Consider the following 12,297-nt stretch of genomic DNA (forward strand, 5'->3'; position numbering starts at 1 on the left):
TGCTGCTCTTTCTAACTAGCCAAATCTTCACTTGGAGAGCCACGGCCCAGCATTGAGCGGGGCAAGCAGGATTGACTCTGAGTTTGTCTTAGCCCAACACTCTTCCTCTCTGCACCAACACTTCTTCCCTCAGTTTGACACACATTAAAATCTAACTCCCTGATCTAGAAGTTCATTTACCCTGTAGCAAACAAGATCATTACTGAAAAAGACAATTCTGTATTTCTTTTGTACACTCCCATAGCATTATTTTATGTATCCATATGGCGAAATGGCTTTACTTTGATTGGGTATTCTGTGAAACCTTTTGATAATTTCTCAGTGAATTTCCTCAGAAGACGATAAAAATCCACTTATCCAAAAAGAGGCGCTTTCCAGATGAAGTTTACAAAGATTCATACATTATTAATCGTATTTATTGAGCGCTTACTATCTGTGCAGAGCACTGTACTAATTGCTTGGATACATATTCATCAATCAATTAATCAATGGCCTTTATTGAGCACTTACTGTGTGCTGAGCACTGTACCAAGAGCCTGGGAGAGTACTACCCAACAGAGTTGACCAACATGCTCCCTGCCCACAAGAAGCTTAAAGTCTAAAAGGGGAAATGACATTCATATAAATAAATCACAGAGAAACCCAAATATTTTTGTAGGGTACATTACCTGATCATATTAATTATCACTTTCGGTAGTCCAAAATGAAAAAGAAACATAAAAGTGAAACAACTAACAGCATCTGGCGGTTTGGGAGAAACTACCCATCTGCAACTTATGAAAATTTACCTGATTCTGAGGCACCTAGTCAAAAAATCAGTACCAGCTCACAGTGCCTAAACCAGGGGGAAGGGAAGTTGATCTCAAATGGAGTCAGGTTCCTGACAAATAAGGATTTGAAACTACCCCTCTTCAAGCATACACTTACCGGATTCAGCCCTGCTACCTGTGGGCAGAGCCCTGAGACTTCTAAGGCGGTTGGACTCCCCTCACTTTAAACGAAAACTAGCGGGTTCTGCAAGTGGTACTCTGCTCTGAAAATACAGTCCTCCACTCTTCCAACCGCCCTCACCTCCTTGCTGCTGAGAAAGGAGGGGTTCAGCAGCAGGACTGAGCAGAAATGCCAGGATTCAGGAACCCAGCCCTTCTCCCAGGACAAACTAAATAATGGCTGCCAGAAAATTCATCTCTGTAATTACATTAATAAGTTATTTGGTGGGGGAACTCAGAAGCATCTGTTGGCTAGTTAAAACTCTGTGGACTGACTGCTTTGGCCTTTTTTTTTTTTTTTAAACTTATTGGCAAGACTAGGGAGGAAATCAGATTCTACCACAAGAGAAGAATTCCTATTAGACAACTCAGGCTTTCTTTCCATAGAAAGAGTCGGTCTCAATAATTACAAAACTTCCTGATAACCGACAACTGACAGAATTCAACAGAAAAACTTGGATCTATTTCCCCCGGTGTTTTGGCAACGTTTCTCAACAATGAACTTTATTTTCTTCGAGAAAGCTAAATAAGGCTAAGTGAGAGCAGAGAATTTTAATGCTTGATCTGCAAGGATGTATCTAGTTTGATTACAGGTAGGTATGCAAAAAACCCAATGTTAAACCTGAGCACCAAAACCCAGTCATCACCCAGTATCTACAGTACATGAAACATGAATCTCTACCCTTCTGCACTAAAGCTTTATTACTGACATTTGGAAAACTCAATAAAAAATACTTTTTTTAAAGTGGAAAACTGACAGTATAATGGGATAGCTTTAAGACACTCCAATGCACATTTCAGCGCTTCTCCGCTTGTAGCTTGGGGGCAACTCGATTTCAAGAATGCCCTTTATGTTTTTTTATCCATAAATTTCCTCGCCCCCCCCCTCGCTCACTTTCTTCACCTTCACAATAATAATTTTATTAAGCACTTCTTATGTGTCCAGCACTGTTCTAAGGGCTGTGGTAGATACAATTTAATCAGGTCAGACACAGTCCCTATTCCACATGGGACTCAGAGTCTAAGTAGAATTTATTACTCTTTCTCTCTCTATGTACACACCAGTTTGCCAAGCCTCTGCTCGCTCCCTTCCTAAATACTGGTTCCTCTTCTTGCATGAACTCAACTCCTCTTAAAGTTTCCAACTTCAGGGGCTATCTAGGGGGGAGGTTGGTAGGAAGTTGTTGTGCTTGGTTACCTGAGCACAATTCTGGCTTCCTGGAGCCCTATCCTGAGTTTTGGGTTTGTCTGTTTTTCAGCACGTGCTACAATCCTGCTGGGAAAAGTGTCAATCAATCAATCAGTGGTATTTATTGAGGACTTACTGTGTGCAGAGGTGTTCATGGTACAAGGAAGTATGTGTCCTGGTAAGTGGGGACATTAAGACACTCTTCATATCAGCAACTCTTTCTTCCCCGCCCATCCCACCCTCACCACACTGAGAAGCTTGAAAAGGCACAGTTTATGAAATCTATCCAAAAGATAAACTTGTACCTCTGCCCTGGTCTCTGACTTAATATCTTCTGCTCCTAAGGGTCTCTATGGGAACTACTGGGGTTACCTTTGCGGGAAACATACCCTAGAGCAGAAAGTTTCATTAGAGGGCTCATCACACACCCCTTACAGCTGGTAATACCAAGTGTAATTAAGAAACAGTGGCAGGAGGCAGGCAAGAATGGAGAGAAAGACATTAACCTCAAATAGATATGCCAGAGCAGAGAGCCTCCAGCAGTGGTATTGTTTGACTAGTGAATTAAGTCAACATTTGTGGAAACCTGGCCATCTGGAGCTTCTTGAAGACCACAATCAGGTGCACGAATAATTAAGTGTGAGCTGGCAAACAAGTATTTGTACCAAATTTGCATTTTATATGCACCGGAGGTAATTTTCAGGTCAAAATTTCAAATCCTATAGATTGTCTTTTCCAGAGTTTTTCTTTTTCACCTACTTTGGCCGACCCATTGGTTTTACAGCAAAAGTCCGGGGGAGAGGGCGAGGCCCCCAGAAAGGAGGGGAAGAAACAAGGAGCCAAGGACGGGGATGGGGGTGAGGGTGAAGGGAAACCTTTGCCAGTACGCTAGTTTTAGAAAAAACACTGGTTGGGAATAAATGCCTCAGGTGGAAATGACCTTCAAACCTCACTGACCATTCTGAGGCAAGGAATGAAACCAAAAGCCCACTGAACTACAAAAGCCACCCTATTGCTCTGGTCCCTATCCTAAAATAGCACCTTCTCCTTCTACTCACCTGTGGCAAGAACAGGCAGCACCAACATATGCCCGAAGTTCAAACAAAAAGAGAAAAAACACACAAGAACCACTAGACAGTCGGTCAAAATGTGTCAAATTTTTAGCAGGACTGAAAAGCGGTTCTACTACCAAAGCGTTTATGTTCGGTGTTTGAGGGCTGGATGCAAAAATTTACCAAATGCATAACCAATTAGAATAAGTCTGTTGAGGAAAACCTGCATTCCTCGTAAATACTTCAAATGTCAGCTGCCTCTAAGCAACAGTGAGACACAATTCCGATTGATAACCGACTATAGCTCACAGGCATTAAGCTGCCGTGTTGAGTCAAGAAAAATCATTTATGTAAAACACGTTAGTCATCGACTTTTCAAACAATGGTATTTCTAATTGATTAGGATTAGTCGCTGTGCGGCTGATTTCATTCATTCAAAAATTGTGGCAGCTAACCTTTCATAGCTTTCAAAAAGAATGGTGGTTCTTTTTATTCAGGGCAAATTTATAACCTCCACTTTCTGTCCTTTGATAATAATGCTAATTCTGGCAAAGAAAAATGATTAATTCTGCCCAACAGCAACAAGTGGGATTTCTTTCCTCCTCTTGTTTTAACAGGTACTGAATGCCATTTCTTCGAAAAAAAAAACAACGAACAGCATTGATCGAACAACTCCGGACCTGAGCCAGGAGCCATTCTTTAGCTCTCACCAAATCGAGAGCGAGGACAGAGGGAAGATGACAAAGCTCCAGATCTACACCCAGAAGTGCTCAGCTCCCGCTGCTGGCGTCACCTAAACCAAGTGTCAGTGCCCTACCTTCATTGTACGGCACCGGGTTGCCAATCTTCCCTCCAACTTCTTCGGCAAGTTTCAGAACTTCCAAATCCATCAATATAATCACTTTCCTGCAAACGAACAGACCAGTAATGGTGTGTCATGTTTGAGCATCACATCGAAGAGCTAGTGACTCCCAGGCTGCCTTAAACGATGGAATCCTATCGACCTTCCGGTCACTGCTGCTTCACTTAACTCTTTTTCCATTCAATAGCCCTAACTCTTGCCAAGGACCTTTTAGCTCTCAACCTGAATACTCTCCCTAATGCTTAGGATCCGGCTTTACTGTTTCATGACCCATGATTACATAGGTGGCCTTTCTTCTAAGCTATCATTTATTCCTCCTGACCTCTGTCACTGACCGATGGGGTTTTTTTTCATTTTTATTTGAACAGGCTCCACATTCAAAACAGACTTCCAAGGGAAGCAAGTGAGAAGAGAGGAGTTTGGGGATGTAGACTTGGCCCAGAAGATACTTTGCCATCATATGATCAGCCTCAGTCAGTCAATTGTATTTATCGAGCGCTTATCGTGCACAGAGCATTGTACTAAGCACTCGGGAGAATACAACAGACACATTCTCTACCCACATTGAGCTTACAGTCTAGCCAAAGGGATTTTTTTTGGTGCGTGTGTGTGTCAGGGAGATTTAGGGACTTCTGTCTTTCGCTTCTGAAATGTTACAAAGGAAGCGAAACTCCTCAAAACACCATCTCTGTATCAGCACTACCGTTACTGTGCATCAGATTGATTTTCAGACTTGATTTTCTTTTATCAAGCTACGTCACGGTTTATCTACTAATAATCTGAAAATAACCATCCTGGTCATTCATTCATTCAATAGTATTTATTGAGCGCTTACTATGTGTAGAGCACTAAGTGCTTGGAATGAACAAGTCAGCAACAGAGACAGTCCCTGCCATTTGACGGGCTTACAGTCTAATCGGGGGAGAGTCTAATGGTCTTCTCCCATATGGGTAAAGTCAGCATACCACATGATACAACTGAGTTACCACTGAGTGCAGACAAACCTTTACGGAGAAATTACTGCCTAAGAGAAGACTACAGGGGAGAGCTCAAAGCAGCAACGCAAGTCTTTCCTCCCAACCAGCAGATTCAGAAACCCATCCAAGACTTTGGGGATTCCTTCCCTGGTGTGTTCTGATAGGCACGACATCCAAGCCCTGGACCTCACAAGAGTCACCACCCGATAAAGACCAAAGATCAGGCCTGTGAATTCTTTCTTACAACTGGCGACTAAACCCAGACCCCCGAGAACGGCCACATTTGACGGCAGAGGTCCAAGTCGTACCTTCCTTCTTTCAGGGAGTTCACGATGAACCGGTTAATCTGGCAGATGCAGTTTGTGGACAGGCGTTCTTCTTCAACCAGAGAGTTCAACTGGGTTGCCAACATGAAAGCTGCGAGCCACAAGAATGAGATTAGACTCCCGTGAGATGCCGGCTTTGGCCACTCTGTTCCATTCAAAAGACTCTGAAGGCTAAACTGACTTCACATCACCCGCCCTAGAGCCTCTACAATGCCCACGTAGACATTTCCATGCTTCCTAAGTAGCTGGGTATTCCCTGCCCCTTACTTATCTTTATTCTCTATTACCTCCTCCTCTCTGTAATTTTAGTTTCTGACTCTCCCATCAGACTGAAGGCTCCTTGAGGACAGGGGCCATGTCTACTAATTCTACTGTACTCTTCCAAGTGCTTAGTAGTGTTCTGTACCCAGGAGACACTAAATACTATTAGTTGACTGAGTTAGTGATGCTTGATGCATACAGCACACGAATTAATTGTGTTTATTGGGTACTTACTATGTGCAGAGCACTGTACTAAGCACTTGGGAGACTACACTACAACAGAATGAGTAGACACACCCTCTTCTCACACAAGCTTACAGCTTAGAGGGGGAGATAGACATTAATTTGAATAAGTAATTTATAATATCTAATTTAAAGATATGTACTTAAGTGCTGTGGGGTTGGGGCAAATATCCAACGTCCAAAGGTCACGGGTCGAAGTGAACAGACACCACACAACTTAATAATGAGCCAGAGCACTTCAGATGGAGGATTCTAAAATGTAAGTGATATGTCATAAGCTTTAAATCAGAGGACAAGCCTACACAAGGCAAACCGAAGAGCCTTGGGAAAGGAAGAAAATGAATGGCTCCCGGATAGCATTTAATGTCACAGGTGTCACCAGCTTCACCTGCAAACTGAACGAGAGGGGCATGGGAAATTAGCTCTTTTCCATTGCCGTAGAGTTCAATATACCAAAAAATGCTAGGCTGGGCTCACGGCTAAGCCACAAATTCAGAATGTGCTTCTTTGGGGTTACCAGACTGCCCCTTCAGCCCACACAATGGTTGATGCTCAAGATTCCTGGGGCCAACTCTCCCCATTCCAGGGCGACTGAACTTTGAGGACTCCCGAGGAGGGAACCACAGGGTTGGAGGAGCGGAAAAGTCTAAGACGCTCGCTCTGCTTATCATCATCGATGAGCTGAAACCAGCATTCCATGTTCAAAGATGGGATGGTTTCTAAGTGGTTTCCGAACCACTTGCTATTTGGTTTGACACTGGGCATTTGACTTGCTCCCTAAAAAGCTGTGCCTATACCATACTCTCCTGGAAAAAACCCTCCGGGAAACAGGCCTTAGTAATCTAGACATGTTAACAGAAACCAAACAATATAGTACATCTGCTACTTTGTACTAGTACATTTGCTACTTTGTACCTTACCAACAATTTGTTGGAACTTTTATATATCTCTTTAACATGAGAACACTCGGGTTTTGTAGCAGGCGAGTTAAACGAACAAACAAAAAAAGTCAGTAAAGAGGTCTCACAATGTTCAGCACGTGCTTGTTAATTCCAGTCACAAAATCCCCAGATGTATTCTTTCCTTTCAAGTTCCCAACATAGAAACAAATCAAAACAAAAAAAAAAAAGCAGGTACGGGACAGCTACCCTATCGCATTCACTAAAAGTCAATATCGTCCTCGGGGAAATTAATCACACGGCAAACATATAGAGCCAGTTAGAGACAATTAATTAAGCCAAGTGGCAGCTTTCCACTTGGACTGTTCTACTGTTAGAATGCTCTGCCAGCTGCGATTCTGCCTGAATGAACTGCCCTGCCAAGCTCAAGTATAGTTCTTGGATGCCCTGAAATACCGGATTGCAAGGAATTAGGGGCACTTCTGCCATTTAAGCATTCAAAAAAAAAATTCCACACTGTACACTATACTCACAGGAGAGAGTGTTCAATCCATCACTCATGAGGAGTCGGTAACGGTTGGGGCCATTCCCCGTAGATATGGCCCGGATGTTCTATGACGGAAAAGTTGAATCATTAGCCAGGTATGGAAAGAAAAGAAAAAAAAACCGAAATTATCACTTGGCCCACTCTCCTGGAACACCCATATATCAGTGACAGGAGAGTGGGAATAAAATACTTGCTCCTTTTCCCTCTGAACAGAGTTTGATTTCATCCATTTCAGCTACCATCCTCCTGGCAGGAGAAGGGGAAACAGTGGCCCCATTTGGATTCGCTGTTCCTCTCAGTTCCTACCCTACTCCACTGATCCCAAGTACTTCAGCTCAAGGAATCATTGTTAAATGTTAAAAAAAAAAAAAGAGGGAAAGACAAATTCGATCTCTAGGACTCAGTAGCCAAAATTTGTTGAGCTGGTATTTTAAAAAAACACAAAAAAACCACAAGTGAATGTGTCCACGTTTGCTCTTTATTAACACACTACTGGAGTCCTGCCATTGATCCAGTGGAAAGAACACAGCTCTGAAAATCAGGACACCTGGGTTCAATCCTGCCTCTGCCTGCTGGGGTTGTGACATCAGTGGTGAAGATTTCTGACCACAGGGTATTCCATGAGGTGGACAGGCAGGGATTCCCCAAAATGGCCGGAGAATTTGGGAAGTGAACCAGACTGCGGGGCACTAGGCTGCTGTCACTCCAGGCATGTTAAAAATAAACCTCTATGGGCACTTTGAAAAGTTCAGCACTTATGTCCGCCTACTCGCTTGACATATCCTATGCCCCAGCGGTAAAGTGACGGGCAGGGATCAGAGAGGGCACGTGATCTAGGACAAAACCACCATCAAAATAATCAATTATTTCATGCCAGTTCTTGGTCCTGAAGTTTCAGGGCTGAGGCTTGTCCGTCGCTCTCTAGTCGCAACAAGAGACTACATCACCAAAATACCGTGAACCGCACGGAAAAGTTAGTTAAAGATGCACTGCATCTGGGGATACTCACAATGACTTGGAGAATAGGTTTTTCAGGAGAATCTCCCTGTTGCATGATGGCCTGAAAAGACAGAAAACATTCTTCAGAGTTGCTAGAAGGATCTAATCGTCACCAAAGACTGCCCCAACATTTCTGCACACACAGAACTAAGACAATCGTTGGCTTGTGTAAACTCAGACTCTGGAACGCATATCATTCCAGAAATGGGTATTCACCTATTTAGTCATTTCTCCTGCAGAAACTTATGCCCGAGCTTCGCCGTCACTGTGGGCAAGTATATCAGTTGCATGCATTGAGCGCTTACTGTGTGCAGCGCACTGTACTAAGCGCATGGGAGAGAATAACACAACATAGTTGGCAGGCACGTTCCCTGCCCACAATGAGCTTACCGTTTGAACCTGCTCACATGTACCATCTCTTGCTAAACATCACTCTTTGACATTTCCCATGACTCAGATTCCTCTTCTAACGCATAAAGATCCACATCCCCGCACTTACAGATGCAATTTTTGTCTTCCAAGATGACACCGCTCACAGGTCTTATCCCTCAGAACGTCTGAAAGACTTAAACGTTACCAGCAGTTTGGTAACAGGTATGGTTTTTTTCTTTCAAATACGATAGAGGTCACTGACAATAGTTGTAACCCCATTTCTTATTCTACTGTCAACATATTTTTGTATAAAATTATGTCAAAATTCCATCAGTTGAAAACCAAGGTTGGATGAGGTGGTTGTTTGGGATGGGACAGTACTGGGAAGACTGAACAAGAAGCAGCGTGGTTTAGGGCAAGGGCCTGGGAGTCAGAAGGCCGTGGGTTCTAGTCCTGGCTCTGCCACTTGTCTGCTGTGTGATTTTGGACAAATTACTTCACTTCTCTGGGCCTCAGTTACCTCATCTGTATAATGGGGATTAAGACAGTGAGGCTCATGAGGGATGTGGACTGTGCTCACCCTGATTAGCTTGTACCTTCTCCAGCGCTTAGAACAGTGCCTGGCAGGTAGTATGTGCTTAACAAATGCCATTTAAAAAAAAAAAGGCTGGTCATTTGGTGCAATTTCACTGCTGGGAGGTGTAGTCAGGAAGTTCGTAGCAGTAACTTCAGGCCTCGACAACATTTTTTTCTGGCTCCAAGAACACTTTGTATACACATCAGTCATTATTCTTCCTGTTTTATACTATCTGCTCTCCCTCAGCTCACCACAGAAAACTTTCCACCCCCACAATTTGGCATCTTCCACTACAGAATCTGATGTATTGTACTCTCCCAGGCACTTAGTAGAGTGCCCTGCACACAGAAAGTGCTCAAAAAATACCACTGATTGATTGTAATACTGTCAACCCCTTAGGTTTTAAGACCGACAGAACATACAACTCTGAAAAGCAGGATGGCCTATACAAAAGAGCACAAGCCTGAGAATCAGGAGACCTGGGTTCTAGTCTCTACTCTGCCACTTGCCTACTGTGTGACCTTGGTCAAATCACTTAACTTCTCTGAGCCTCGGTTTTCTCAGCTGTAAAAAATGGGGATTAAACCCCTGTTCTCCACAACCTCAGACTGAACGCATCATGGGGCAGGAACCGTGTCCTATCGGATTATCCTCTGTCTGCCTCTCAGCACTGTTTGGCACACAGGAAGGGCTTAGCAAACCGCAGTTATTATTAATGCTCTGCCAACTGCCTGCTCAGTGACCTTGGCCAAGTCACTTAACTTCCCTGTGCCTCAGTTTCCTCAGCTGTAAAATGGGGATTAAATCCTGCTCCTTCTAGTCTTCCCCCCTTCTAGACTGTGAGCCCATTGTTGGGTAGGAATCGTTTCCTATCTGTTGCCAAATTGTACTTTCCCAGCGCTTAGTAAAGTGCTCTGCACACAGTAAGCGCTCAATAAATACGCCTGAATGAATACTCCTTTTACTTAGGCTGTGAACCTCATGTGGAAGAGGGACTGTGTCCAACCTGACTTGGGAACAGTGCTTGACACTAATAATAATAAAAAACATCTCGCAGGAAGGAAACAAACATTGATCCAGACATCAGGCGAGCACGTTACCATGGAAAGCATTTTTTTCCTTGGTACCTGTTAAGTGCTTACAATGTGCTGGGCACTGTACTAAGCGCTGGGAGAGATACCAACTAATCAGGTTGGACGCCGTCCCTCACAGGGCTCACAGTCTTATACCCATTTAAAAATGAGACAACTAAGGCCCAGAGAAATCAAGTGGGGAAAGAAAGGGAGATTTAACCAAATTATTCATTCCATAGTATTTATCGAGAGCTTACTATGTGCAGAGCACTGGACTAAGCGCTGGGAATGTAAAAAGAGCCTGGCCTTGGGAGTCAGAGGTCGTGGGTTCTAATCCTGGCCCTGCCGCTTGCCAGCTGTGTGACTTTGGGCAAGTCACTTCACTTCTCCGTGTCTCAGTGACCTCGTCTGTAAAATGGGGATTAAAACTGTGAGCCCCACGTGGGACAGCCTGTTCACCTTGTACCCCCCTCAGCGCTTAGAACAGTGCTTGTTACATAGTAACCGCTTAACAAATCCCACCATCATTATTACAATTCAGCAAGAGATAGAGACCATTCCTGCCCAATGACGGGCTCAGGGCCAGGACGCAGTACAGTGCTTAGCACAGTGCTCTGCATGTACACCTGAATAAACGACTTAGGTCAAGCCCCACTGAAGGGCTCAGGGCCACGACGTAGTACAGTGCTTAGCACATAAGTTGAATGACTCATGTCAAGCCCCATTGAGGGGCTCAGGGCCAGGATGTAGGACAGTGCTTAGCACAGTGCTCTGCACATACGATTGAATGAATGACTTACGTCAAGCCCCAATGTAAGCCCCTCATTGGGCAGGGATGGTCTCTGTTGCTGAATTGTCCATTCCAAGCGCTTAGTACAGTGCTCTGCACATAGTAAGCGCTCAATAAATACTATTGAATGAATGAGGGGCTCAGGGCCAGGGCGTGGCAGAGTGCTTAGCCCAATACTCTGCATATAAATTGAATGACTCACGTCAAGCCCCAGTGAGGGGCTCGGGGCCAGGACATGGTACAGTGCTTAGCACAGTGCTCTGCACATACGTTTGAATGAACGACTTAGGATCAAGCCCCAGTGAGGGGCTCGGGGCCAGGACGTAGTACAGTGCTTCGCACAGGGCTCTGCACATAAATTGAATGCCTCCCATCAAGTCCCAATGAGGGGCTCGGGGCCAGGACGTAGTACAGTGCTCAGCACAATGCTCTGCACATAAACTGAATGCCTCCCGTTAAGCCCCAATGAGGGGCTCGGGGCCAGGACGTAGTACAGTGCTTAGCACAGTGCTCTGCACATAAACTGAATGCCTCCCATCAAGCCCCAGTGAAGGGCTCGGGGCCAGGACGTAGTACAGTGCTTAGCACAGTGCTCTGCACATACGACTGAACGACTTAGGTCAAGCCCCTGTGAAGGGCTCAGGGCCAGGACGTAACACATTGCTTAGCACAGTGCTCTGCACATAAACTGAATGCCTCCCGTCCAGCCCCGGTGAGGGGCTCGGGGCCAGGCCGTAGTGCAGTGCTTAGCACAGTGCTGTGCACCCACGACTGCACGCACGACTTCCTGGAGACCGTAAAAGGGAGAGCCCCAACTAGGCCAAAGGTTACTTGTTGCCCCCCCTCCCCCATCAAGCCGTGGTATTTGCTGAGCGCCTACGGAGCGCGGAGCACTGCACTAAACGCTGGGGAGAGCCCCCTCTAAGGAGCTTCCGTCCCGGCCTCCCGCCGCAGCCCTCACCGCAATGGCCCCCTCGCTCAGACGCCCGCTCATGGCTCCCGCGCCGCCTCGCGCCGCCTCGCGCCGCCCTCCTCCTCCTCCTCCTGCTCCCGCGCTCGCGCCCTCCTCCTTCCCCTTCCGCCCGAGCCCGGCCCCGCGCGCGCGCGCGCGCGCCGCCCGCCCCTCCCGCGTGCCGGAAGG

The 12,297-nt window shown here is 45.5% G+C and overlaps 1 protein-coding gene across 2 annotated transcripts in view; it reads right to left on the reverse strand.

The window, feature by feature from the left end:
• RPA1 (replication protein A1) overlaps positions 1–12,186 on the reverse strand; it is a 32,219-nt gene extending 20,033 nt beyond the window's left edge. For both annotated transcript variants that reach the window (XM_007669908.3, XM_001507050.5), the window contains exons 1-5: positions 12,118–12,186; positions 8,355–8,405; positions 7,332–7,410; positions 5,378–5,486; positions 4,048–4,136 (exon numbers count right to left, since the gene is read on the reverse strand). In XM_007669908.3, the coding sequence (XP_007668098.1) occupies positions 4,048–4,136; positions 5,378–5,486; positions 7,332–7,410; positions 8,355–8,405; positions 12,118–12,150 (361 nt within the window). In that variant the 5' untranslated portion in view covers positions 12,151–12,186. The remainder of the gene's footprint in view (positions 1–4,047; positions 4,137–5,377; positions 5,487–7,331; positions 7,411–8,354; positions 8,406–12,117) is intronic.
• Between the last annotated feature and the right edge of the window lie 111 nt (positions 12,187–12,297).

The sequence above is a fragment of the Ornithorhynchus anatinus genome, chromosome 17, assembly GCF_004115215.2.
Source record: "Ornithorhynchus anatinus isolate Pmale09 chromosome 17, mOrnAna1.pri.v4, whole genome shotgun sequence".
Lineage (NCBI taxonomy): Eukaryota > Metazoa > Chordata > Mammalia > Monotremata > Ornithorhynchidae > Ornithorhynchus > Ornithorhynchus anatinus.